The sequence below is a fragment of the Ceratotherium simum genome, chromosome 28 (assembly GCF_057802395.1).
Source record: "Ceratotherium simum simum isolate JZ-2026a chromosome 28, ASM5780239v1, whole genome shotgun sequence".
In the NCBI taxonomy this organism is placed as follows: domain Eukaryota; kingdom Metazoa; phylum Chordata; class Mammalia; order Perissodactyla; family Rhinocerotidae; genus Ceratotherium; species Ceratotherium simum.
The window spans coordinates 14,944,141-14,970,071 of record NC_141927.1 but is presented as its reverse complement, the minus strand read 5'-3'; the positions used below and the strand labels follow the sequence as shown (position 1 = coordinate 14,970,071).

The 25,931-nt window shown below is 39.5% G+C and overlaps 1 protein-coding gene across 1 annotated transcript in view; it reads right to left on the bottom strand.

Moving 5' to 3' along the window:
* Positions 1–25,931, bottom strand: part of WWC2 (WW and C2 domain containing 2) — a 204,608-nt gene that overhangs the window by 108,824 nt on the left and 69,853 nt on the right. Inside the window, exon 2 of the mRNA XM_087418330.1 lies at positions 2,396–2,505. Coding sequence (XP_087274456.1) covers positions 2,396–2,505 — 110 coding nt within the window. The remainder of the gene's footprint in view (positions 1–2,395; positions 2,506–25,931) is intronic.

The following is a 25,931-nucleotide window of genomic DNA, read 5'->3' as shown; positions in this document are numbered from 1 at the left end:
TCTCTCATTTTGGTGCCATGAGAGCTTATTTCTGTTGAACCAGGACAGGTAGGTTTATTTCTGGTTCCCCAAATATCATTTAAGGAAAAAAAAGCTAAACTTTTATCTATATAAAACAAGTATAAAAGTGAGATTTAAGTAGTTATACATTTCAGATATTCCACTGAATTATTTGCAACAACAAAAGAATGAGTTACAACTGTTTAAAATAAACTTAAATTTTATCAAAATTTAGTCCCTTCAATCACAACATGAAAACATTTGGTTGTCAATCATTGATAAGCAACAAAACCTAGTACAGTCATGTGCCGCATAACGACGTTTCATTAACGACAGACTGCATATACGGCAGTGGTCCCACAAGATTAGTACGATATAGCCTAGGTGTGTAGTAGGCTATACCACCTAGGTTTGTGTAGGTACACTCTACGATGTTCGCATGACGACGAAATCACGTAATGACGCATTTCTCAGAAAGTATCCCCTTTGTTAAGCAACACGTGACTCTATATAACAATATAGTATCAAGAAAGGTTTATTAGAAAATACAAAAATAGAAGCTAACCTTAAGACTCACAATTATGCATCCTTCATGGAATTTGTAGAAACCTTCAGGGAGAGACAATATCTCTACAAAAAATCACATTTCTTCAAATCATAGAAAAGAAGTGGAGGCAAAACTTATGGAAACCGTTATTTGTATTTATGTTGAACTAATGTATGCATAAAAGCTGGTTCCCAAACAATATGCACTATATGATGTTCCACTACAACAGATGACTAACTACACGTGTTCATTGAAAAACTGACTTAATACTTCCAAGTCCTTGCTCCTTTCAACCCATCTATCTCAGCCACCTGTGAGAATCAGAGAATATTATAGCCATCAAACTTATTCCACAATAACTCCCAGTGATTCACAAGGCTGCCTGCCCCCCACCAAAGCATAACAAACGTTCACCATGCCCTACTTCTGAACAGTCATCTTCTTTGGCTCCTTGGCTGCCACTGGGTTGGGGGTGAGCATTTTATTATCCATTCTTGGTTGTCTCCTAGGCAGAGTACCTTCTTTCAGTGTAAATTACTGGAAGCGAGTCCTTCACCCCGACCCCACTTTTACTGGAGCCTCGCGCCAGATCACCTGGAGGCTCAAAGCCGCCTCACCCAGCTCGGCCACACACCCCATGGCCTTTGGCCTCTGCAGAGTTCAGGCATGAGTGGAGCAGGTCCATCAGTTCTGGAGCCCCTCTCAGTTACCCTGGGACGTGAATATTCACACAGATCAAGACAGACCTCGACAGGGACTAAGTACAAGGATATTTTCATAAATTCGGTATGTGATGTAAACATACTTCACATATTTAACATTCTTAAATTTCCAAGAGATCACTCCTATTAATATGGGCTTTTAGTGCCTCTCAAAAACTTTATCATCTAGCTACACAGGGGTAGAGGAAAGCTATCACTAATAAATGAGCATAAAATAAAATACTTTTCTATAATGACATTATTCCTAAAGATATTAAAGAGTACCATATTATATCAATTTTTAATATAAGAATAGACCTAAGAGAATTGAGATAGAGTAGAAACTCATTATATATTCCTCAAAAATCTATAAAAATAATTACTTTTAAGTGAAATAAGCAAAATGACTATCAGTGAGTATGCGACCATCCAAATAAATTTTTAAAGGGGTGGATAGAGAGCTAAATATAAACACACACACACACATAAGCAAACATATAAGAAATACTTCAAGCATGTGTTTGCAAAAGTTGTGCGTGGTCACGGTAACCCTCTGCTCCAGCTTCACCACGTCAGGGATGTGGCAGATTTAAAAGCTATTAAAGCGAGAGGTGTTCCCCTTCCAACCACAAAGAAAGCAGGAAACAGAAAGAAGACAAGGCTTAGGACTCCTGCACAGCTGCAACTGCACCCTCCAGAGCTGCCGATGGGTGTCAGTCCTGCCCTCGACCCCACCGTAACACACACAGCAGCACCGCTACACCAGACTGTACCAAGGCCCACCTCCTTCCGTGGCAAGAACAAAAGGAGGAGGAACGCCAACACGAAGGTGCAGTGGCCATGGAAAGAGAAGCCAAATGGCTCATGATCCCCACAGGCCCCCAGACTTGAGCTGGAGAAAACTCACTCCCTACCAGGCAGGCAGACAGACAGACCAGAGTCCCTTCTCTCTCTCTGCCCCCATAAGTCCAACTCTACACATATGCCTCAAATTCCAAAACAGGCATTTCAGTTAAATATCAGTCTGAGAGAAAATGGAGTTCAATACAGAAATTCACTTTGTAAAATGTTTGCTCTTTTGTATGACTCTAGATTTGAGGGGATCACTTTTCTGATACATTTGCTTTTACCAAAAAGGAAAACTTACTGTTGATGTGATCGATGTAGTAGACACCAATCTGAGGGTCAAACCCTGCTTCCCATCCCCACGGCAGTTCATCCCCAACACAATCAGCAAACGACAAGGGCTTCGTTAACCTGTAACAAACCAGAACAAACAGAGGTGATTCTTTCCGTCAAACCACATAGGTCAAAATTCAGCACCCTAACCACAAGTTAAGGGTCTGGCTTGCATTTCCTTCTTGTTCTGCATTGTGACTGGAGTTTGCACCACAGTGTTTGAAATCTTAAAGAAAAAGATCGACGACGATAAATATAGAGATGAATATCCAAAAACGTAGCAATAAGTCATCATACCCTTTTGAAAGTTCACAGCTTCAGACTGGGAGATAAATCTATACAATAAGTAAATCGGCCATCTTAAATCAGGGAGCACTCCAAGCTGAGGGTAAGGAGGCTGGGGTATACCTCAAGCTCTACAGCTAAACAGCCGTCCCACTAAAAAGAGCAATGTGCCCCAGGATTCAAATACCAGTATCATGGGAATCGTCATATCAGTACCTCCATGACAGGATATATACATTGGTCTACACTAACTTCAGATTTGGATGCTCTTATATAAAGTCACTAAGCACTCGATTGTGAGGTCCACTATGAGTTCACCTTGAGGGAAGGGACAAATCTTATTGTTATAAGTATCTTGACCATAACAGTCACTCAACAAAATTTTTAATGGAACCAAACACATGAAGTATTTATTTATCAATGTGATCTCACCTTTTGAAACTGCCTTATACCTTCCCTTTAAGCTTTAAAACTAACGGGGAAACTGCAGTTTCCAGAGCAGAGTACAGGTTACAGACTTAATTACGGGTTGATTTTCTCTCACTGTCTTCCTTGTTTTTTGTGTGCGTGTGTGTGTGTGTGTGTGTGAGGAAGATCAGCCCTGAGCTAACATCCGATGCCAACCTCCTCTTTTTGCTGAGGAAGATTGGCCCTGGGCTAACATCCATGCCCATCTTCCTCTACTTTATATGGGACGCCGCCACAGCATGGCTTGACAAGCGGTGCGTTGGTGTGCGCCTGGGATCCGAACCTGTGAACCCTGGGCCGCCGAAGTGGAGCACGTGAACTTAACCCCACTGCGCCATCGGGCTGGCCCCAACTCACTGCCTTCATTTTTGCTTCTGAGATTTTCCTTGGCTCTTAGAGAAGCCACAGGCAGGCTAACACTACAGACTAGCGAGGGCCCTGTCGTAGGGTGGCCAACATCAGCTGATGTATCTTCTAATTTAATGCACTGGCACCACCAGCACAGTTCCTACCTGTGAAGTCACCTGGAATCCCTTTTATCCATGCTAATGAACATCAACCATCTCATAGCTCAACTGAAATATAGGGCATTTCTGGAATCATGTCATTCATCAGAGTAACAAACTGCGTCATCCACCCTTCAGAATGCTGGAAGGGCAATAGGAAAAGAAAAGGAGAGAAACCCTTTCTTCCCAGGCCAAGCCTGCAAGAGCCCTCCCCCAAGGACACAAAACACCAACGGATGCAAGGCAGGAAGTGCCTCCTTTTCTCTCAACTTTTCCACTCTATGAAATCTGCTTCTGGAGATGGCTACGAGGATACTGGCCTTTAAAACCAGTTCAGCTAGGGGCTGGCCCCCACGGCGTAGCGAGTAAAGCTCGGCGTGCTCCACTTCTCTTCCCCGGGTTTGGATCCCGGGTGGGGACTTAGACGGCTCGTCAAGCCATGCTGTGGAGGCATCCCACATACAAAATACAGGAAGATGGGCACGGACGTTAGCTCGAGGCCAATCTTCCTCACCAAAAAAATCCAGTTCAGCTTACAGAAGTAATAATGAGAACAACCAGCTCTACCATTGACTCACCGTGAGACCCTTACTGGGCGTCTTTCTCTACCTCAGTAAAACAGTGTCTAGGACATGATAAGTAATCAATAAATCTTAATGATTATTAATACAAGCACAACATGTGAATTCTTTCATGTACCCTCCAGAGGAACCAGGTCAGCATAGTATAGAGCAGTGGTTCTCTAAGTATAGTCCTCACAACCAGCCGAACCAACATCTAGGAACTGGTAGGAAATAACAAATTCTTGGGCCTTATAGTAGGCCTACAGAATCAGAAATTCTAGGGCCCACCCAGCAATGTAGTATGTTTAATAAAGCTCTTCAGGTAATTCTGGAGAATGTGGGAACCACTGGCTCAGAAGTTAAGAGCTTGACATTTGGCATCAAAGAGACTTGGGTTCAAACTCTTGTTCTGCCACTTACTTGCCGTACAACCAACAGCAGGTTATTAACCTTAAAAACCCCTGTTTCCCAATCAATTTTTAAAAAGGTGGGGGGGGGGGCGGTTATAAAGTTTAAATGAGAATAAACAGTATAATACCCGACAAATGGTAAGCTTTACTATATACTAGATGAGTGAAATGAATCTCAGACATATTAAGCAATATGCCCAAATATGGCAACTTGTCATATTTACTTTGTAAACCTGGAGTCAATTTGAACTCAATCTGAGTCAAAAAATTGTGCTCAAATTCGATCTTATATCATAAAGTGCCCGGGAAAATTGAGTTTTCTTTTGACAAAGGAATTAGATACTATATAAAAAAATCCCCATACCATTGGAAGTGGCATGTCCTCCTACACTATGAGACAGATCTCTGACTCCTCAATAAAGCTGATTAGAGGAAGCCCCAATGCCAGGATATCTCCATATTATCCTGTTTGAGGATCTTCGTTCCCTAACTCCTTTTGGGTGCCATCTAAAAGGCACATGCACCCTAAAGAAATGAAGAATAGGGAGACACGGAAATGGGAAGTTTACACGACAAAAGAGATATTACACAAGTTTTATCCTGGTACCAAATCAACATGTTTAAGCATGAGTATGATATGAATACATTTATAACTCTTAGAATTAGAAGTCACAAAACTTCAGAACATGTGCTGTAAGTTATAGTAACTTGATTACACTTGGAAATAATCCAGTTTTTCTCATTAATTGTTCAACAGAAAATAAGGATTTTATTAACTGTCACAGTTCTAAGACTAGAAATATATCTATGAGAATACATGTAATTGTGAACTCAGTTAAAAATTTAGATGTTTCCATTCCCAGAAATTTTAACATAAAAGTTTCTTTGCAGTGTTACTTCAAAAATCAATTTAATACTTTATTTTCTATGTCTGGATAAATATATCTTTTTTCTGCACTCTATCAATAACTAAAATGATTAAATACATATTTATAAATTTCAAAATTTTAGCACTTAATTCTTATCCAAATTACATCATATAAATAGAATAACATTCTCAGGTACCAAACAAACAAAATTAAGCACCCAATTATGCTGCTCTCCTGATAAAGGGAACATATTACTATCACATACTAAGAAGTAACACAAAACAAAGAGAAATAACAGATGTATTCTAAAATTAGAAACAATATAACAAACAAATACAGTGAGCAGAAATGTTAACTTCTAAATTTCTTCCTCTGGTCTTACACAACGCATCTCTGAAATAGTCAATCTTCCTTTGATGTTAAGGAAGTAAAAATGGATGGAGTCTTTTGTTGGTTCCCCACAAAGGAGCAACATCATGCAAAAAGCCTGAAATTAACAAGAGTCTTTATGCTAAATTCCAAAGATTACTCTTTGCTTAAAAAACAGTCTTCCTTTGGACCATGACTAACGTGAAGAAAATGGCAATTTACTGCAGCACTTTGCCAAAGTTTATATACAAAATTTGAACTCTGCATGGTATTGCCTTTTCTTTGGGCCTTATATCATTGTTTTACACAATCTGTCATTTAGTATTTATCGTCAAGTCATGGATACCCGTCCTATGACGTGAAATGCCACACACAGGTATATTTACTCTTCATAATTATACGATGGTGAATACCGCGTGTGTGTAAGCACAAACCCAGAAAAACTGAGTCTGTACTAATTGCACTAAATGAAAAAGCACCTAACAGAGAAAACCATTTTACTAACCAGAGAAGCTTACTAACCTTCAGCCACAGTTCAAGCCTCCCAAATGTACAGTGTAACATGAATGTTAAAGGTCCTCACAGTTGTTTTTACTTCACGGCATCTGCTGCTGTCACTGCTCAGCTAACTCAGAGCAGAGCTGTACTGTCAACTGTCCACGATTACTACAGAGTCTGCCCACAGAGATGTGACTGAACAGCGCTGAGAACAGGGAAGAAGGATGCGGGTCACGACGTGAATTTTAAAGGGAGGGTAAAATACCAGAAATCTTTCTATAGTTCTAAAAGAATTTTAATTTATAATGATGTGGATTAGTCCCCTCAAAACAACTTCTGTTTCTATCACGATTCTAGTTGGGAAACTAGCAACGCACAGGAACAAAAAGAGCAGGAATAATAGGAAAGAGTGAACGGTGGCAGCAAGAAGAAACAGCTTTTATGAGACATTATACAAACCACTCTAGGGGAGGGTAACAGGTTACTTCTGTGTCTTTGAGGAAATTAGCTTAAGTTCTTCAAAAGGAGTCATATTAGACAGGAGAACTGCCAGCAGGGAAGGTTCCTGGCCTGGAGCGATGGGTACGGAGGACACTGCTGCTCCAAGATTCAAATGACCCGCCCAATGCCAAGTGGCTGGGAAAAAGCATAACCAGGCTCACTGCTTCTGATTTGGCTCATGTCATCTTTGCACCTGCTGGGTTCTCAGACCATTCTCGTCTACGTCGGCCCTCGGTCTGGTCTTCCTACCGCTTTTACCCACTGGTGCTGGTTTTATCCCTTGGTGCCAAAGAGAAGTAGTCCAATCCCTCTTCCTTGCGATGTCGGGCTTTCAAATATTTGAACACAACGATCTTGTTTCCCAAGTCTGCTCTCCTAGAACCCAAATGCCCCATTCCCCTCACCATTTCTCATATCCCTCCTCCACTCAAAAGCCTGCCTTACTCCCATCCATTTCTCTCCGCCCTGCAGTCTCACTCCACCAATTATTAAGTATTAATCTTCTCTCATATAGTTAATTTTTTCACCCTCAGCCTACAAATATACTCAACCCCCCACCCCCACCCTAAAAAAGCCTTTTCTCACATCCTCTGGCTCCTTATTTGACATTCACTCATTCTAACCTAGAGATTCTAAATCTGGAGGACTTGAGGAGGCCCTCCCAAACTCTCCCTAGGCCACCTAGCCTAATTCTACAGCTGCTTCATGAATACCGTCCTGAAAGGCAATATTTGTGGGTGATTCACCTTTGAAAGGGCACATTGCTTATGCTGTTGGTTTGGGGATCAGATATGTTACTTGCAAAAATGTCAATGCTCACAATATTCTATGTAAAAAAATAAAGTCAATTTTTACATATAGTAATTATACTAATATAAAACATTTACTGAGTGCTTACTATGTGCTGCACATGCTTTAATATATACAAATATGTGAGTTAAATCCTCATAAAATTCTGCAAAGTAGACACAATTACTACTGTTATTTGAATAGTCTGTACAGGAAAAAAAAACTTGCTTGTAATCAAATAGCATGTGATTACGCAACACACACCTCCCTCCCTAGACAATATTTGTAGTTTCCAGCCATTAAGTTTACTATGCGGTATATGGCTATCACTATTGTTATCTAACGCAGGGATTTAACTGCTGCTACACTACTCGGATTCGACTATCCACCGATTTCTGGAAGAAGTGGAAAGAAAGAGGTCCCTTTAAAAAGTTCTGGAGGAAGAAGACGGGAAGGGGCCTGGACTTTACAATGACACTGCTGATTGGCTGCTGCCTCAAGAGTCTGCTATAAAGCAATAATGTTGCATGTTTTGCTGCCCAGGCCTTCACACTATAAACCTTCACAGCACAGGCTCTGAAAAAGTAAAAAGTCCAGTCACAGATAAAAGGAAAAATATATATCACGGATACATAACTTTTAAATTCTTTAGAGATTTGACCAAAGATCAAAAGTACCTTTTAAAAAATATTTATCTCTTTTTGACATGATTTGTAGAGTGAATAGCAATTTCTAAGTAAAACTATATGATTTATACATGTAATCCTTAAACAGGAGGTTACAAAATGATTAAACTTAATTGTTTATATTGTCTGCCTAGTCTAGCTATAAAAAAAGTTGGTGCTAATAAGGCCAAAGTTGTGGATTACATCTCCCACAAGGGCTCTTTAATATAAGATCGGCCAGAAAATGTTAATTTAGCGTAGTAGTTCTTCAACCTAAGAGTACATCTGCCTCATCTGAAAGGCTTATTAAAACAGACTGCTGGGCCCACCCCCAGCGTTTCCAACTCAATAAATCAGGAGGAGGGCTTGAGAATTTACATTTCTAACAAGTTCCCAAGTGATGCTGATGCTGTTGGTCCCTGGACCACACTTTGAGAACCACTGGTTAAAGGGCACAAATTTTAGCCCTAATCCACCCAGGTGATGGAGAAATGGAAAAGAAACTCAATTTAAAAATGAAACTGGAGGCAAAAGCCTGTGCTTCAGAAATATCTCTATTACGAAAACTATGAAATGTTTAGACAAAATTAATGACAATAATTCTCAGATTTGGGCCACTTCATTTAATCTTAAGTAAACATTTTCTGCCTTTGAATCAAAGGACATTTAAATAATTTTAAAATAAGTTCTTCAAAAGCAAGGTTTTCATTTTCTTTCATTTTCTCACTTATATTCGAAATAGTAACAAGTATTCAACATCACTAGTCATCAGGGAAATGCAAATCAAAACCACAATGAGGTACCAGTTCATACCCACTAGTATGGCTATAACTGAAAATAGAAAATAACAAGTGTTGACGAGGATGCGGAGAAATGGGAACTCCGTACATTGGGAACCCTGTACATTGCTGGTGGGAATGTAAAATGGTGCAGCCTCTGTAGAAAACAGTTTGGCAGTTCCTCAAAAAGTTAAACACAGAATTAAATATATGACCCTGAAATTCTGCTCCCAGGTATATACCTAAAAGAACTGAAAACAGGTACCCAAACAATTACACATACACACATGTTCACAGCAGCACTATTCACAACAGCCAAAAGACAGAAACAGCTCAAATTTCCATCAATGGATGAATGGGTAAATAAAGTGTGATTGTATACACGCCATGGAATACTATTCTGCCAAAAAAGGGAATAAAGGACCTGTACCTGCTACAATGTGGATGAATCTCCAAAACATTACGCTAAATGAAAGAAGCCAGACACAAAAGGACACATATGTTATGATCGCATGCATATGAAATATCCAGTACTGATAAATCCATAAAGATAGATAGTAGATCAACGGTTGCCAGGGGCTAGGAAGAGAGGCGAATGGAGAGGAACTGCCCAGTGAGTCCTCTGGAGTGACGGAAATGTTTTGGAACAAGATAGAGGGTGGGTGCACAACATTGTGAATGTCCTAAATGCCACTGAATTGTTCACCTTAAAGTGGTTAATTTTGTGTTATGTGAATTTCACCTCAATAAATTGTTTTTTTACAAACAGTAACAAGTTATAACAATGCCAAGACTCCGAGTGAATAAAATATTTTCACAAGAGGAAGTAAAATAATAAAAATATGGGATAATGTTCAACTTCACTAATGATAAAAAGAAATGCCAAATAAAACAATAATGAGGCTTAATTTTAAGCCTATTGGGGTATCAAGTTTTTGTTTTGCTTTGCTTTGTCTTAATGATGAAACTCAGTTCTGGTGAGGATGTGGGGAATCATTTACTTTCATTTATTGCTGGTGATTTTGTAACTCGATACAATCCTTTTAAGAAACAATTTGGCAGTATTAAAAAACCATTAAAATGTTGATTCCGTTTAACCAAGGAATGCAGCGTCCCTGAATCCCGTCTGACCTGACCACCCCAACAAAGACTCAACAGCTACCTAAGGCACCTTACTACACAGCCGTCTCTCCCATCAGCCTAAGAGCTTCTCAAAGGCAGGGCCCCTGCTCTGTTCTCTGCACCTCTAGCACAATGCCTACCTCGTACATAGTCGGCATATAATCAGTGTTGACTGGATAGAAGCAGATGAGAAAGGACGACAGAACTGAAAACAATTATAACATGGTAAGATTGTCTTTTTTTGTAATTTTCAATTAATGTATCAAGATGTAATGGTAAACGCATTTACTGAAAGAACAATATGAAGGTTGATATTAAGGTGCTAGCTGATAAATATGTTTCCTGACAATGCGGCAGGACAGGAGAAAAATCTTTCAATACTGCATCAAAATATCTGGCCCTATAATTTATTTTAGTTTATTATAATTACATTATGTATCATAAAGGAATAGCTAAATAGAAAACAGATTCTTAGTTACAACGAGGTAAAAGAATTTATCTCAGGTGCTTCAGTAATTCAGCAAGTTAAAAGAAAAAGTAGTTTACCCTACAGAAGAAAACAGAGCAGTCAGCAAACACTTTAACCTGAACCTCTTTTCTTTCACAAGTGCCAAGAAATGTTTGCTTGTTGGATTATTTGGTTTTGGAAAGTAGTTTGAGAATTTAAGTGGATATGCCAGCAAAGAAGGTAGGAATGTTTAAGAGAGGAAGAGGGCTTAAAAGATTATTGTCCAAACAAACAAACAAACCCCCCCCCAAGACTATCTCATCCTCCCACCTGTAGCTCAAACAACACACCACCATCACGGATTTCATCACAGACAATCACTGGTCAAGGACCAGGACCAGAAGAGGCTTGAGTTTTCACCCTGGAGAATGTGCTCCAGTCAGAACCACAAAGAACTGAGTGAGGGCACACTCCTCTGGATGCACAGAACCTTGTTACACCCAACATCTCTCTTAAAGAGATTAATTAAATAACTAAAATGAACCTATACTACTTTTATCAAAACTTAAGGAACTGGGAAGACGTTTTTTAATCCCTATAATCTTATTACGTAGGGATAACCCCAGTTAACAATGTGTTTCATTCCAGGCGATGTTTTCTTAAATAAATATATTCATATGTATACTGATGCACAAATAATATTATGCACATTTTTACCAGACTGATATTAAACTAAATAAACTATACATATGCTACAGTCTTGAGTCCTGCCTTAAAAAACACAATACATTCTCATGAAAAATACATAAAATAGGATAAACTTATTAAAGTTCCTCCTTCATTTCCCTATAGAATGATATATCTTCCAATATTTTGGTATCTTTTCAGTCCATCTATAAATTCATATACTTTTACAAAATACACAAACAGGCTCATACTATGTGCATTTTCTATGACTTTATTCAGTTTGCAACACAAGTTAGAAATCTTTCAATGAGTGTACATATAGGTTTACCTCGATCTTTTAATATCTACATACACTGAGTGGATTACAGTCCATTATTTTAAACACCAATTAATAGACATTAGTTTCAAATTTAAGAGAAACTAATGCTTTAACGCACATGCTTGTAAATATTTTCAGCTGTGCCAGTATTTTTAGAATAAATTCTTGGCAGTTGAGTCAAAGAATATGCACATTTTTCAAATTAAAAAATGTCAATATACACTAGAGAGATGTTAAAGACATATTAGCATTTAAATTTTTAAATTCTGATAGATATTCTCCTCCACATGGGCTTTACCAGTTTGTACTCTCATCCACAACATAAGTGAATGCCATTTACCCACATTCCACCATCCAGTGATACTGTTATGGGGCGGGGAGGGGGAGTACAATCTAATAATTACTACTAAGGGCCGTAACTTTTCTATATGTTTATTTGATTCTTTTGTGAATTGCCCTTTTTTAAAATTGTGTTTTGTCATTATTGATTTGTAGCAACTTTTAATATATTTTACTCTTAATCCTTTTTCGAGTTGCAAATATTTTTTCTGAGGATATTACTTATCCATGAACTTTGTTTATGATGAGTAAAACACTGATCACTTAAATGTGTTGGGAAAACTGGATAGCCAGTTAGGGGATAAAAGCTAGATCCTTTCTCTTCCTTACAAAAAAATTAATTCCAGATAAATCAAAAGAATTATATGTGATCAATGAAACTAACTAAAGTATGAAACCCACCAGAACAAAGGATACACAAGAATTCCTGAAGACTTCTGGGTTCCATTCCTTAACCCAGTGTTTCACATTGTAGTCCTTTAACACTTCCCATGGAAAATAAACACAACAAAACAAAATCATACTATAAAATTTTAGCAAATTACTGACAGAGGCTTCAAGCTGATGGCTTGCTCTCTTTGTTAAAAAGGCAATTAACAAGTGTTAGAAAGGCGTTAAAGACATATTAGCACCAACAGACTTGCTCCTTGATCTAATCGGAAGAGTTGAAAGAAAAGTAAAATAAGAAAAAAATACATGATCAAAAGTTACTTACTGTGATGTCTCTGTTCCACTACACTCACCTTGGGAAACATGGTCCTAGTCCAGTGGAAGACCCCAGCAAGGAGCGGCAGAGCTGGGACAAATTGTAATTTAGGAAAGGGAACCTCCCAGTGGTGCACTGAACACACTAAGGCAGCGGTTCTCAAAGTGTGGTCCCCAAACCAGCATCACCTGGTAACTTGTTAGAAATGCAAATTCTCAAGTTCCTCCCCTAAAACTACTAAATCAGAAACTCTGAGGGGGAGGCCAAGCTCTCCACATGATTCTGATGCCTGCTGCAGGGTGAGAGCCACTGGACCGGAGAGAGGCTGAAACAGAACTCAGTTCTCCATTTTACCACCAGGAAGTAAGCAACTGCAACTGACAAGGAGGAAGGTAACCAATGTGGGGGCCCTGCGGAGGGCTGCTGCAAAGGAAATAAAAGGATTTGAGGCTGCCACGGAGGAGGAAAGGCTCCTAGTACATGCAGAGTTCCCAGTCACCGGATATTTGAAAGAGGAAGCTGGGTAATGAAAAGTTGCAGGTGTTATGGAAACAACGCACTCACTAAACATGGAAGAGGCCACTGAGAAAGTCTACAATTCTATGGTTGGATAGTTTCAAAGGTACAGTGATATCAGCATGGGTAAGCAAATTTTCAGGAATAATTAATTAACTTTAAAATATGCTGTGTGTGAGGTGCCAGAGGGACATGCAGGTAAAATACGGACTGCAATTTCCATAGGGAGATCAGATAATGGATGAGATTAATGAGCCAGGCAAGGCCTTGGGATGTGCCCACATTTAATGGGAGAAAAGGAGATAAAAGCAAAAATGCTTAGAAAACTGACTTTAACTGGAAGAGACAAAAAAAACCACTTCAGTCTCTAATCTTTTCATTCCTGCCAATAGGAAGTAATAATGAAATAGCAACAAAGGAACACGCATTCATGCATTCGTCAGGTCATCAAATACACAGTGGCTGCCTCTTTCGTGCACTGGGATACACAAGACGGGTTAAGCGCGGTTCCAGTTCTCCAGCAGTTCTTCCACAGACAACCAGCGCCTGCCCTCTAGGCCTAAGTGGTCTCCTGGTGTAAAATGCTTCCTCAGTGGTAGCTCCCTGTTTGCTTTGGAAACAAACGAACTTTGAGTGCAGCCCCTTGTTGTACCATCAGAAAATCGTTCAGTTAATACCTGCGAGGTAGTCCGTGACAGCGGAAGTAGGTGGGAGTCCAGTTGAACACAAAGTCATCCTCATAACAACAGCACAATGTTAGACTTCCTGAAGAAAAGCACCTCTTCTTCTATCTCATACCTCCAGAGACTCCATATTTGTTAAAAGGGAAGTAATCTTTGGAGGCCAGGACACCCAGCTGGCACAGAGGCAACACTGGTGTAGTCTGCTTTCCACACACGAAGTCCAGTAACTACCTTCACTCTCCTGATCATCCAGACCACAGGAAGCAGTTACTGGTCACGCTGGAATTTAATAATGCCAAGCCCAGCTTTTTTTTTTTTAAACAGCATTAATGAAGCTTAATTTATATACCATAAAATTTGCCCATTGTAAATGTACAAATCAGAAATTTTTAGTAAATTTATAGAGTTAAAACCACCACACAATCTAAGTTTAGCACATTCTTACCACCCCAAAAAGATCCCTTGTGCCTATCTGCAGTCACTGCCCCCCCCATCCCTGCCCCCCGGCCCCAGGCAACCACTAATTTACTTTCTGTCTATATAGATTTGCTTCTTCTGGAATTTCATATAAATGGAATCATACAATTTGTGGTTTCTTGTGTCTGGCTTCTCTCATTTAGCACAATTTTTTTGCAGTACATCCATGTTGTTGCATGTGTCAAGAATTCACTCCTTTTTATTGCTAAATAGTATTCTATTGTATGGATATACCACGTTTTGCTTATCCATTCACCAGTTTGTAGACATTTGGATTGTTTCCGCTTCTAGATGTTATAAATAATGCTGCTATGAACATCTGCTTCCAAGCCTAGCTTTTGAGAGGGGGAAAAAATAATCAGACTTCAAGCTTAGTGGGAAGTGCCAGGTTTCCTGACATGGTTGGCACAAGTGAGTGGCACAGTGGTCTACAAACATCAGAGAAGAAAAGAAAAACCAGCTCAGAACAACAAGATGCCCTCACTAACACCAGGAAATCACTACACAAGCTGGCAAAGGGTAGCAATACTATACTACTTCACAGCTCAGAAGCAGGACATCCACATCTCAGATGCCTACTCCACCAACTACTGAAAAACCTACTAAAAATGAGCCCAGGAGAGGTAAAGGAAAAACCAGTCACATACAGGTAGCAAAAACAAGTTTTTATACGTGCAGTTCTCTCTACCTGGAACACGTCCTCTCTCCACTTTCCCACCATCCTATCCCTTCCTCAGTTTCACCTTACAGTTGTCCTTTAAGATTCAACTTCCTTAAAAGTTAGCTCAAGCATCAGCTTCTCAAGGAAGCCATCCTGTTCCCTAGGCTGTACTATTTAATGACATCGTATGAGCTTTGGTTTTGGAAATATTTTCCTATTCAAATCCTATTCAAAACTTTTCACACTGTTTACATTTTTCAGTTTACTTGTCTATTCAATTCATTGAGTTCCTACTGGTGTCTCATCTCTGTATTCTAAGCACATAGCATGGTACTTGCTGCTCGACAGACATTTGTCAGAGAAAACAATAAGCAAGTGATTTCTAGCCAGAGCTCTCTGTGGAGATCCAGGCTTATTAAAGCCAACATCTACCTGAGAATTCCACAGGGCATCTAACAGCCACATCAAATGTAACTCATAAAACACGACTCGTGACACCCCCACCTCCCACCACATCCCCCAACACCATTCCTTCCCCAGACCACCCCACCTTGGAAAATGGCAGGATCATCAACCCAGATGCTCAAGTCTCAACCCAGCAGGCAGTCATCCTTGATGGCTCCCACTCCATCACCCCCGACAGTCAATCCATCATACACCCTGCAGGCTCAACTTCCAGAACATAGCCTCCATCCACACAACTTTCTCCACCACCACTCTCTAATCCAAGCTACTAGCATCTCTTGCCTGGATTACCACCATAACTTCCTAACTGGTCGCTGTGTTTCTACTCTTGTCCCTCTACAACCCATTCTCCACACAGCAGCTGATGACCTTTTGGAAAACATTTTTTAAATCTTTCCTTTTATTAAAATTTTAGTTAGAAACTACATGAATATATCTTCCTTGCAAAATACTAAAATATTGCCAATAATGCTCAAGTTCCTTTTGACCACCAGCTCTCACCCCAGTTCCCACACTCCTCTCCTCGAAAGTACCCACTATTGCCAGTGTAGCGTGTATCCTTCCAGACCTTTCTCTACATATAGCTAGAAAACATGTGGTGTTCTTTTAACATAAATAACATACTGCTTGTGTCATCCTGCAGTTTATTCATTCAACAGTATAACTTAAGAGATTTTTCACGTTGCTATCTCATTTTGTATAGTAGGTATATCTAGTCTTTCCAGGGCAGTCCAGCACTGATGGGCATTTTAATTGTATCTACAATAACACTGTACTGAATATCCTTGAATGAGCGCTTGGGGAGATACTGACAAGTACTTTGCTCAGGCACAGGTTTACAAAGCTAACCTCAGAAAGTGCTGCCTGCTGCGTAGCTACATACACGCACAAAGGGTGGCAGCTCCTGAGGGAAGGCGACTTCAGGCCAAGGTACCTGACTTAGGGAGTTTCCAGTTCTGCAGCCCTGAAGCCTGCGGCCACTGAGGGAGTAAGTACCCAGCTACACCGTGCTGGAGTCTTCTAGTCCCTACCATGCAGCAGTCCCCTGGTGTAAAGGCCCCGTTGCTGACAATGGTGAGTTGTAAAAACTCAGCCTTGATGACTTGTGGGGAAGTATCTGGTGCTTCATGTCTATCCTCTAGTTTTTCCTTTTTTATAGTCTATAGAATTGTTGCATTCAGAGACAAAGCAAATGAATTTCATGCTGTCCATAATGTGAAGTGTGTGCTGCTTCAGTGGATCCCAACTTTGTCAATCCTGCCTGGATAAACGCCCCAAGAAAGTATGTTGGTTTGGCCACATGAACACTGCATTCCTGCTAGATTTGACTGAACAAATTTCCTGACTCTATAGTGATGCTATTGGCAGAGCCTGGTCCTTCATTAAGAGGTCTCTTCATGACTGACCCAAATGGAGTTATCTAGCACTTGACTGCCTGGGACCTCCAAGGGCCCAAAGCGGAGCAGAGACTCTGAGCTAAGCACAGGCCTTTCAGAAGGTGAAGACCATGGAGACATCTGACCAGATTTCCACACAATTACACCATGTCTGACTGCTTCTAAAGAAAGAAGGTACCTTCGAGAAGATAAATGAGTCAATTATCCTCTGTGTTACCTGCAGCTTCTCATACTAGAGAAAAACCACAGGCCGGTAAGCACGCTTAATGTTTCAAAGATGACTATTTACAGACATGCAAAACATGTATGCCTGTATCCATAAATGTTACTCGGAGATTTTTTTTGTAACACTGACTAAAGCTTTTTAAACTTAAGATATAAGTCTTGATTACAGTCAGTTTCTACAGAATATCTATTAGCGTATTTTATACATAATGTCTTCATTGAGAGGAGGAAACATCCCTCTATTATTTCGTCTTTCTTGAACCTTGATGTACACCAAAGGAGTGTAACAAACATTTAAAGCTTCTGACCACAGGTGTCCTACAATGTCCTTCTTTAAGTTCTTTGTATTAAATTGTTTTCTACTAAATTTACAAAGGTTATAATTTTAAGTTATTAACATCAGAATCTAATTTGACTCTTCTGTGACACATGTGTATTAGACTGAGACAATTTGAATTTTTTTTCTTTTTTTTTTTTTGTGAGGAAGATCAGCCCTGAGCTAACATCCATGCTAATCCTCCTCTGTTTTTTTTGCTGAGGAAGACCGGCTCTGAGCTAACATCTATTGCCAATCCTCCTCCTTTTCTTTTTCCCCAAAGCCCCAGTAGATAGTTGTACGTCATAGTTGCACATCCTTCTAGTTGCTGTATGTGGGACGTGGCCTCAGCATGGCTGGAGAAGCGGTGCGTTGGTGTGCGCCCAGGATCCGAACCCGGGCCGCCAGTAGCGGAGCGTGCATACTTAACCGCTAAACCACCGGGCCGGTCCTGAATTTTTTAAAAACACACAATTTTAGTGACCAAACAATTTAACAGTTCATGCATAATCCTCCTCCCTTAGGTTTACAATTTAGATGATTATTTTACTTATTTTATTCTTTAGATTACTTGATGCAATATGAGCAAGAAGTAGATGTTTGCTGTAGAAGTCATGAGATTTCCAGGTTGCTGGTTAAATCAGCAGAGCCAATAATACGTGAGTCTATCTAAAGTAGTCGTGGTCTATCCTATCACCCAGTAGATTTTTTAATGTTATTATCACGTCTGATTTATCTTGTTTATTGACAGAGTCTTTCTTCCTACCTCCCCACGACCTGTCCTGCCCACAACTGCGGTCCTTAGCGCCTGGAACAACGGCAGGTGCTCAGCCAACACGTGTTCAATGACCACTACATCTGTCTTGACGACCCCATCAACCACACACTAAGTCACTCTCAGGACACTAGGCTTTTGCATGAAAAGCACTTCATCCTGGCCCTGGGTACAACTAACACACAAACCAAAAGAATCACAGACTTTTTTTAAAGCTCCAGGGTTGGAATTTCAAGAATCAAATCTCAGAAAACTAAGAAATGTTCCCAGGCAGCCTAAGGAACAGCGCTAACATGCTACAAATCAATTCCATACCTAGCATTTGTTTTGCTAGTTAAACACATGATTCGATTTTTATAACTTATATGAAGACTTTCCTGGGTGGCATTTCCTTGTGCTCTCCAGCCTCTATTTTCCTCTGGCATAGCACCAGATCCAAGCACTAAAAATTAGCCATATGGAATGTCAGGAATGCCTGATAACTATCCTAACTTCAGAGACCAGCCCTTAGTCATAAACAAAAATGCACGCCCTTTGAGCTGAGACTCAAATTCAATTCAAAGCAAACAAAAGTCATGAGGCTCAATGCTGGCAAAGTGTGCAAGGTGAAGTGGGGTGGCCTGGGAAAACTCTAAATATAGCTCTTCATCACTGCAAAGATAAATACTGCTTCTTTGTCTAAAATGTTAATGAACTGAATGTGCAAAGCACTGCTTCATTAAGTTTTAGATTAGTGGCACCTGAGTTAGAAAAACAAATCATTAAAATTACTATATAAAATAAAATTCGTCCTATTCCCACACACTTTCACTAACATCTTATCAGGGCCTCATCTTTAGTTATTTATCCAGTCCTATAGGTGCTGGTACTGTTCAAGATTAATTAGAAGAAAAAATACGAAAAACAAAAACTTTGAGGAATTGTTCTAGTCCAAAGGAGAAATACCAACCAATTGTAGCATGTTGATCTCAATTAGATCACAATTTATTAAAACAAAAGTTATCAAAGAATTCTTGGAACAACTGGGTAATTTAAATATGCTAGATGTTAGATGATATTATGATAATTTTTTTTCAATTTCCATAGTTGGGATCATTGGTATCACAGTGTGTAAAAGAATATTTTTGTTCTTGGAAGATGTATGCTGAACTGTTTAGTAGTGAAGGGTCATAATATCTGTAACTTACCTTCCAATGTTACAGCAAAAAAAGTAAATATAGATATAAATATAATACACACATATATATGTAAAGAGAGAGGGAGGGGAAGATAAAACAAATATGGCAATAAGTGTCAGACCTAAGTGGAAGTTACATATAGGAGGAGTTCATTCTACTGCTTTCATTTTTCTATATGTTTGAAATTTTTCATAATAAAAAGTTGGGAAGAAAAATTCCTTCATTAAGAAAATTCCAGTAAACACAACAGATTCAATACATGTGTTTACCTACACTTCCTCTAGAAAATAGCAGAAAGGGGATTAAAAAAGGCATAAATACAGAAGGACAAAGAGCCGGTCAGAGGACAAGAGCAACAAAATTTGGTGTGGTGGAAAGCAAATGGTTGAGTGGTAAGTGACTTAGCAGACCTGAGAACAGGAAACCTAGGTCAGCAAGAGAGAAAGGCCAGAAGCCAACCAATTCATACTGCAAACCCTGGACACGGCTCTGGAATCCAGCATCAAGGACGTCAGACAGTATGGTAGGCTGTGGAGGATGAGCTGGAAGTCTGTTAAGAGTTGTCAGACCCTCAGCCTGTCTTTGCCCAATTGGGCAATGCTGAAGGTTTCTTCTCTCGAGAGACTCAATCAGAGAGACTGTGGACTTCCAGGCAGCGGGTACCACAGAAAGAAGGAGGACCTTATTAAAAACAGGAGGACTAAGGGATAGTCTACATACTGACCAGTGAGCCTCCCCAGCCCACTTTCTCTACACAGCTTGCAGAAACCCATTAGCTGGGCTTACATTTGCAAGGAGGGAGATTGGTGGAGTCTTCCCTAGGAAAACTAACAAACCCACGAGAAGAGATCTGTTGACATTAACATCTGGGAGTGCCCTAACAGAAAGGCTGAGCCAGATCACTCCATGACCAAGCCCCACTTACTAATCCAGAGATTCCAAACAGCTCTTTATGCCTCATTCTTAGGTAAGACTGAGACAGCTTTATCAGTCAGGACAGGATAGGTAAAGCTGCAATAAAAAACACCACCAAAGTCTCAGTGGCCAAACACAGCAAACACTTATTTCCCACTCAAGCCAAGTTCAAAGCAGCTCTGGATGACTCCCCAGGGCAGCCAGCCTCCACAGTGTGGCTCAGCATTCTAGCATCTCGGGTGACTGTGGCACCTCCATCACAGCACAAGAGTCCAATTACCAAGGCAGGGGAGCTGTGCACATCACTTCTGTTCACATTCCACTGGCCAAAACAGAGGCAGGGAGGTTAATCCTCTCATGTGCCTAGAAGGAGTGAAGAACCAGACTGACTCGTAGTAATTATGTCTAATGCAGAAGTTAAGAACACTAGCCCTCTAAAATAAAAGCAGAATCTAAAACAAACATACTGAAACAACGAAACAGGCAATTTAATAAATAAAAGAAAATTTCCATTTCATCAGAGAAACTGAAGAAAATTTCAATTAGCATCTTCAGAGAGATAGAACCTTAAAAAAGAAATATTTGGAGAAAGAATTTTAAAACTCTTGGAAATGAACAATATGATAGCAGAAATGAACCCGTCCAATGAAGTGTTAGAAGATCAAGTTAAGAAAATTTCCAGAGAGTAAGACAAATAGAAGGGAAAAGATACGACTATTGGAGAGCTAGTCTAGGAAGTCTAATATCTGACTAGCACGAGTCCCAGAGAGAGAGAACAAGGTACACGTGAAGAGGAAGATATTAAAGATGTAGTGCAAGAAAATTTCTCTGAACTGAATGACACAGGTGTCCTGATTATATACGGCTCACCCAGAACAATGGTTAAAAAAAGACCTACATCAAAGCATAACATTGCGAAATTTCAGAACATGAAGGCAAAGAGAAGAGTCTAAAAGCTTTAGAGAGGAACCAGGTCATCAAAACAAACAAATAAATGAAGAATCAGAAAGGCATCAGACTTCTCAAACACAAGATTGGAGGCTACAAGTCAGTAGAGAAATATCATCAGATTTTTGAGTGCAATTATTTCCAACCTGGAATTATATCCCCAGCTAAAATATCGACCATGTCTGAGAGTAGAAAAATGAGACACTTTCTGACATGCAAGGCTTCAACAAATTTATCTCCTATGCCCCCTTTCTAAGGCAGCTCTACCAAATGAGAGAAGAAAGCAAGAAAACTGGAAGACATGGAATCTAAAAAATTAAGTATCCAACACAGGAAAAAGACAAATGAAATCCACAAGACGACGGTAAATGGAGACCCCATGCACATATGACATGCACAGCAGTTACAGTTACTGGTTAATCAGTTACAGTGATTAACCAGTCTGAACTGGAGACCAAGAACAGAAGGAGCAGGAGGTTTGAAACAGACAGAATATCTGTTGTGTCTGAATGTGCTGAAAGGAGATTTATAATTCTGGCAGCAAATTGCTGACAGGGAGATAGAAAATTAAACCAACAGGAAAAAGAGACAACTACTAACTACAGAGAAAACCAAAGGAAATTCAATTATAGTACACTAGAGTTGTCATCCAGAAATATTTACATAGCCATAAAAAAGGTAAACATTGTATCCTGATTTCTTTACAAGGTAATATAACATCCCAAGAGGATGAGGGGAGGGGAAGCGTGTGTACTTGGGGAGGGCACCAGTAAGAGAGCTGAATCCTCAGGCACAGTGGGAAGTCGATTCCCAACATCTACAACCAAAACATCAAGACATATAAACATGTTATTTAAAAATATAGAAGTAAACACCAGAAGAAACCAATAAATACGTACATGAGGTTGACTCTGGGAAGAAAACCAGGTGTAGGGAAGGCCAGCGGGTCAGGAGACTGCTATTTTGCCCTGGGAACCTATTTTGTGTTTATTAATCATTTACAGATACAACTTTGATTATAATAAAGTTGTAAAATCTCCCATAAGTTTCCAATTTTGATTTCAAAAGTCAGAAAACTTTCTCTACTGTCTCTATTTAGAGATTTCAAATTTACCCCTAAAGAAATCTCATATAAATTTTTAAAGTTACATTTGCTCAGAGCTTATGTAAAGTTTTCTTTTTTGGGTACTCTAAAGCACATTGGGCCGGCCCCGTGGCTTAGCGGTTCAGTATGCACGCTCCGCTGCTGGCGGCCCGGGTTCGGATCCCGGGCGCACACCGACGCACGGCTTCTCCGGCCATGCTGAGGCCGCGTCCCACATACAGCAACTAGAAGGATGTGCAACTATGACATACAACTATCTACTGGGGCTTTGGGGGGAAAATAAATAAATAAATAAAATCTTTAAAGCACATAACCTAATAACCTAAAAATTTGAAGATATTACCAATGTAGTCTTTTAGTATAAACTAAGTTCCAGTGAATCTTAAACAAAATAGGAAGTATAAATATGATACCTTGTTCTTCTAGCTTTTATTTAGAAGCCCCTGTTACATCAATGCACTCTTAAGACATACCAAACAGTATATATGAAAAGTATTCTGTAAAGTGTTAAAGCACAACATAAATGCTTTTATTTTCATCTTTGAACCCGTGACCCTGCTTTCAAAGAGGCTACGGTCTAACTGGAAAGATAAAGCATATGCAGGAATATCTATAACACAAGGCAGTTCATGCTAGGAGCCATGTGAATAGTACAAAGAAGAAACGATGGCAGCTGATTAGAAAGAGTTTCCAGATGCTTGCATCTCAAATGGCAGTTGTCACACTAAGCTCTCATCAGTTACCTTCTCTCTCCATTTTATAAAGCAGAGAAACAACTTAATTTGAAGAAACATCATAATTTTAAATATCATACTACAATGACCATTTCTCTGTCCTATTACGTCTACCATGCTCTCAATAAATGGTTATAAAAAATCAATATAAATGAAAAGCTACATCAAAAAAGTGCATTTCAACATCTAGGGCCCCACGTTTTGCCTTCAGGACTCTCTGTCAACTCTCCCTGTACCCAATCCTTTGCAGTACTCCACCAGCTCCCAAACCTCGCGGAAACGCTCTCCTCTTGACCCTCACTCGCTACCGCACATTCTTCCAATCAACTGAAACTCCAGGACCTCAGAACTGAAGAGTTTGCCCATGGAAGCCCCTGGAACTGCCGTCAGATATCTGAAGATCATACTCATGGAAGGTTCTTGAATGTTTTATTTCTATACACCCTGAGCTCGTCCCCCATTGTGACTTCAAGTGTCTGCCTCCTGAATCTGATATTTTAAGCCAGATGATGGATCAAAGAGGACCCAGTATTTTCTAGAGTGGAAATCATTCTCTGGCCAAAGGCATAGCAACTGCTAATCTAATGTTTTTGTCTTTTTAAGTTAATAAGTATCTGGAATATGCATCTGGAATACTCCTCTCAGCATTATTTCTGCTGTGGCTTTATGTCCATTTTGCCCAACAAATCTACTATTCTCTAAGTAACTTGAAAACCTATTTTCCAAAGAAAATAAAATCATCCTTTTAAAGTACGCTCTTCTGTTGAAGCTCAAATTGGTGTCCGTGAGAGAAAGTATTGATTTCATGGTAACTTCTCTACTTAGGTAATAAACATCTACTTGATTGTTTATATTAAAATAAGCTAGAATCGGGTTTCAAAGCATTCCTGGGATGAAAACATAATTTTACATGGTACGTTTATTTGATGATACAACTATTAGATATTTAGTAATTCACTGGTTTAAGAAAGGTATACACACATGAGTATGATTTCACTCACATGTGGAAAGATAAACAAATACATGGACAAAGAGAACAGATTAGTGGTTACCAGAGGGGAAGAGGGTTGGGGAGTGGGCATAACGGGTAATGGGGCATATATATATGGTGACTGACAAAAAATAACGTACAACTGAAATTTCACAATGTTATAAACTATTATGACATCAATAAAAAATAAAAATAAAATTAAGAAAACCTACTGAAAAAAAAGAGAGAAAGTTATAGCACTTCATTTAAGACTTCATTTCTTTACAGCAGGTCTTGAATCTCCAAATTACTTCCTTTAACATAAATACTATGTGATATAAACAAATTGTGTTTGTACACATAAAGATATTCACCCCATTGTTTGGGTATACCATGGTCATTCCAAAATTGTATTTTCTCAGGATTTCTCCAATGGACATCCAAAAATATAATGATAAAAAAACTTAAGTTAGTTTTCCATAAAGGTGTAAAAAATATACATAACATACTTGTTGGTCTTTCCTCAAACCTTAACAGCTTTATAGTAACGCATCTCATTTCAATGAGTATCAATAATGATACTGCCCTTGTTTTTCATTTTTGTCCTTGACGCTTTCTACCGTGGCCAGCATGCACTATGACACTCGGTGGCACACAGAGAGGGAATGACTGGTTTAACAACCTCCCTTCTTAACGTTTGCTCTCTTCAAAGAATTCCTAGGCGCCAGATATTTTAAAAAATAAGCTTCAACGTCCTCAAAGCAAAGTAGATGTCTTTACTTTATCACAACTAAGCCAGGACAGGGAGACACTAAAGTGACTGAGTCCCCCAAATACAGCTCTACAGTGAAGTGAAGTACCCACCCCACAGGAAAGCAGAGTATCTACGTTTTAACCCTACCTCTGCCAACAGCTTGCTGCGAGAGCTTTAACATTTAACAATCTCTTTGACTGTTGGTTTTCTTCACCTATAAAACAACAGGGTTAGATTCAAAGATCCAAAGTCAATTTATGCTCTAAAGCGTAATAATTTTTTAGATTCTGCAATACTTCATGGTAGATTGTGGTAATTCATGTCTTATTTTCCCACTGACTTAGAAAGAAATCTAAATGATCTTTAATTGGCAGTGGCTCCTAACAATTTTCTTTTAAACCCCTGTGCTCCAAAAGAGCCCTTACTGTATCTGGAGGGAAATATAAGGATCTTTGTAAATCTTAAAAAAAAAAAAAGAAAATCGTTCACTGACTTCCATTGCCAACTACATAAAATCCAAGGTATCTAGTCTGGCATTCAGGATACTCAAAATCTGACCTCAACTCTCCTTCCCAACTTTTATCTGCAGAGATTCTCTTTCCTGTTCCCAAAGCTACAATCCAACTAAACATGTTTTTCCTAAGCACACCGAAATCTTCCCACTGCCAACGGTTTTTGTTCATGGTGTTGTCTTTACCTAGACTGTTCTCTATCTCCACAGAGTCAAGTTTTACCTAATTCTCAAAGCTGGGAGGACCATATAATTTATCATGCAAACTGGGACAATTCTGACAGCGAAAGAGGATGGTAATTGGATGGGACAATGGGACGCCAGGAATAAACTGGGGCTCACCCAAGCACACTGGGACACATGACCAAACGCACATCTTCTGGAAATAATCTCTCCCTCTGCTAAACCTCCATCGCACTTGAAATTGGTACCTCTTTCCGATTATCGTTTCTGCTGTGTATCTGAGCTATGCGTATAACAGGCTTTATCTCCCAATGAGCCTGAGTCATGAAGTAATTCAGTATTATACTCCCCACAATGCCCAGCATATA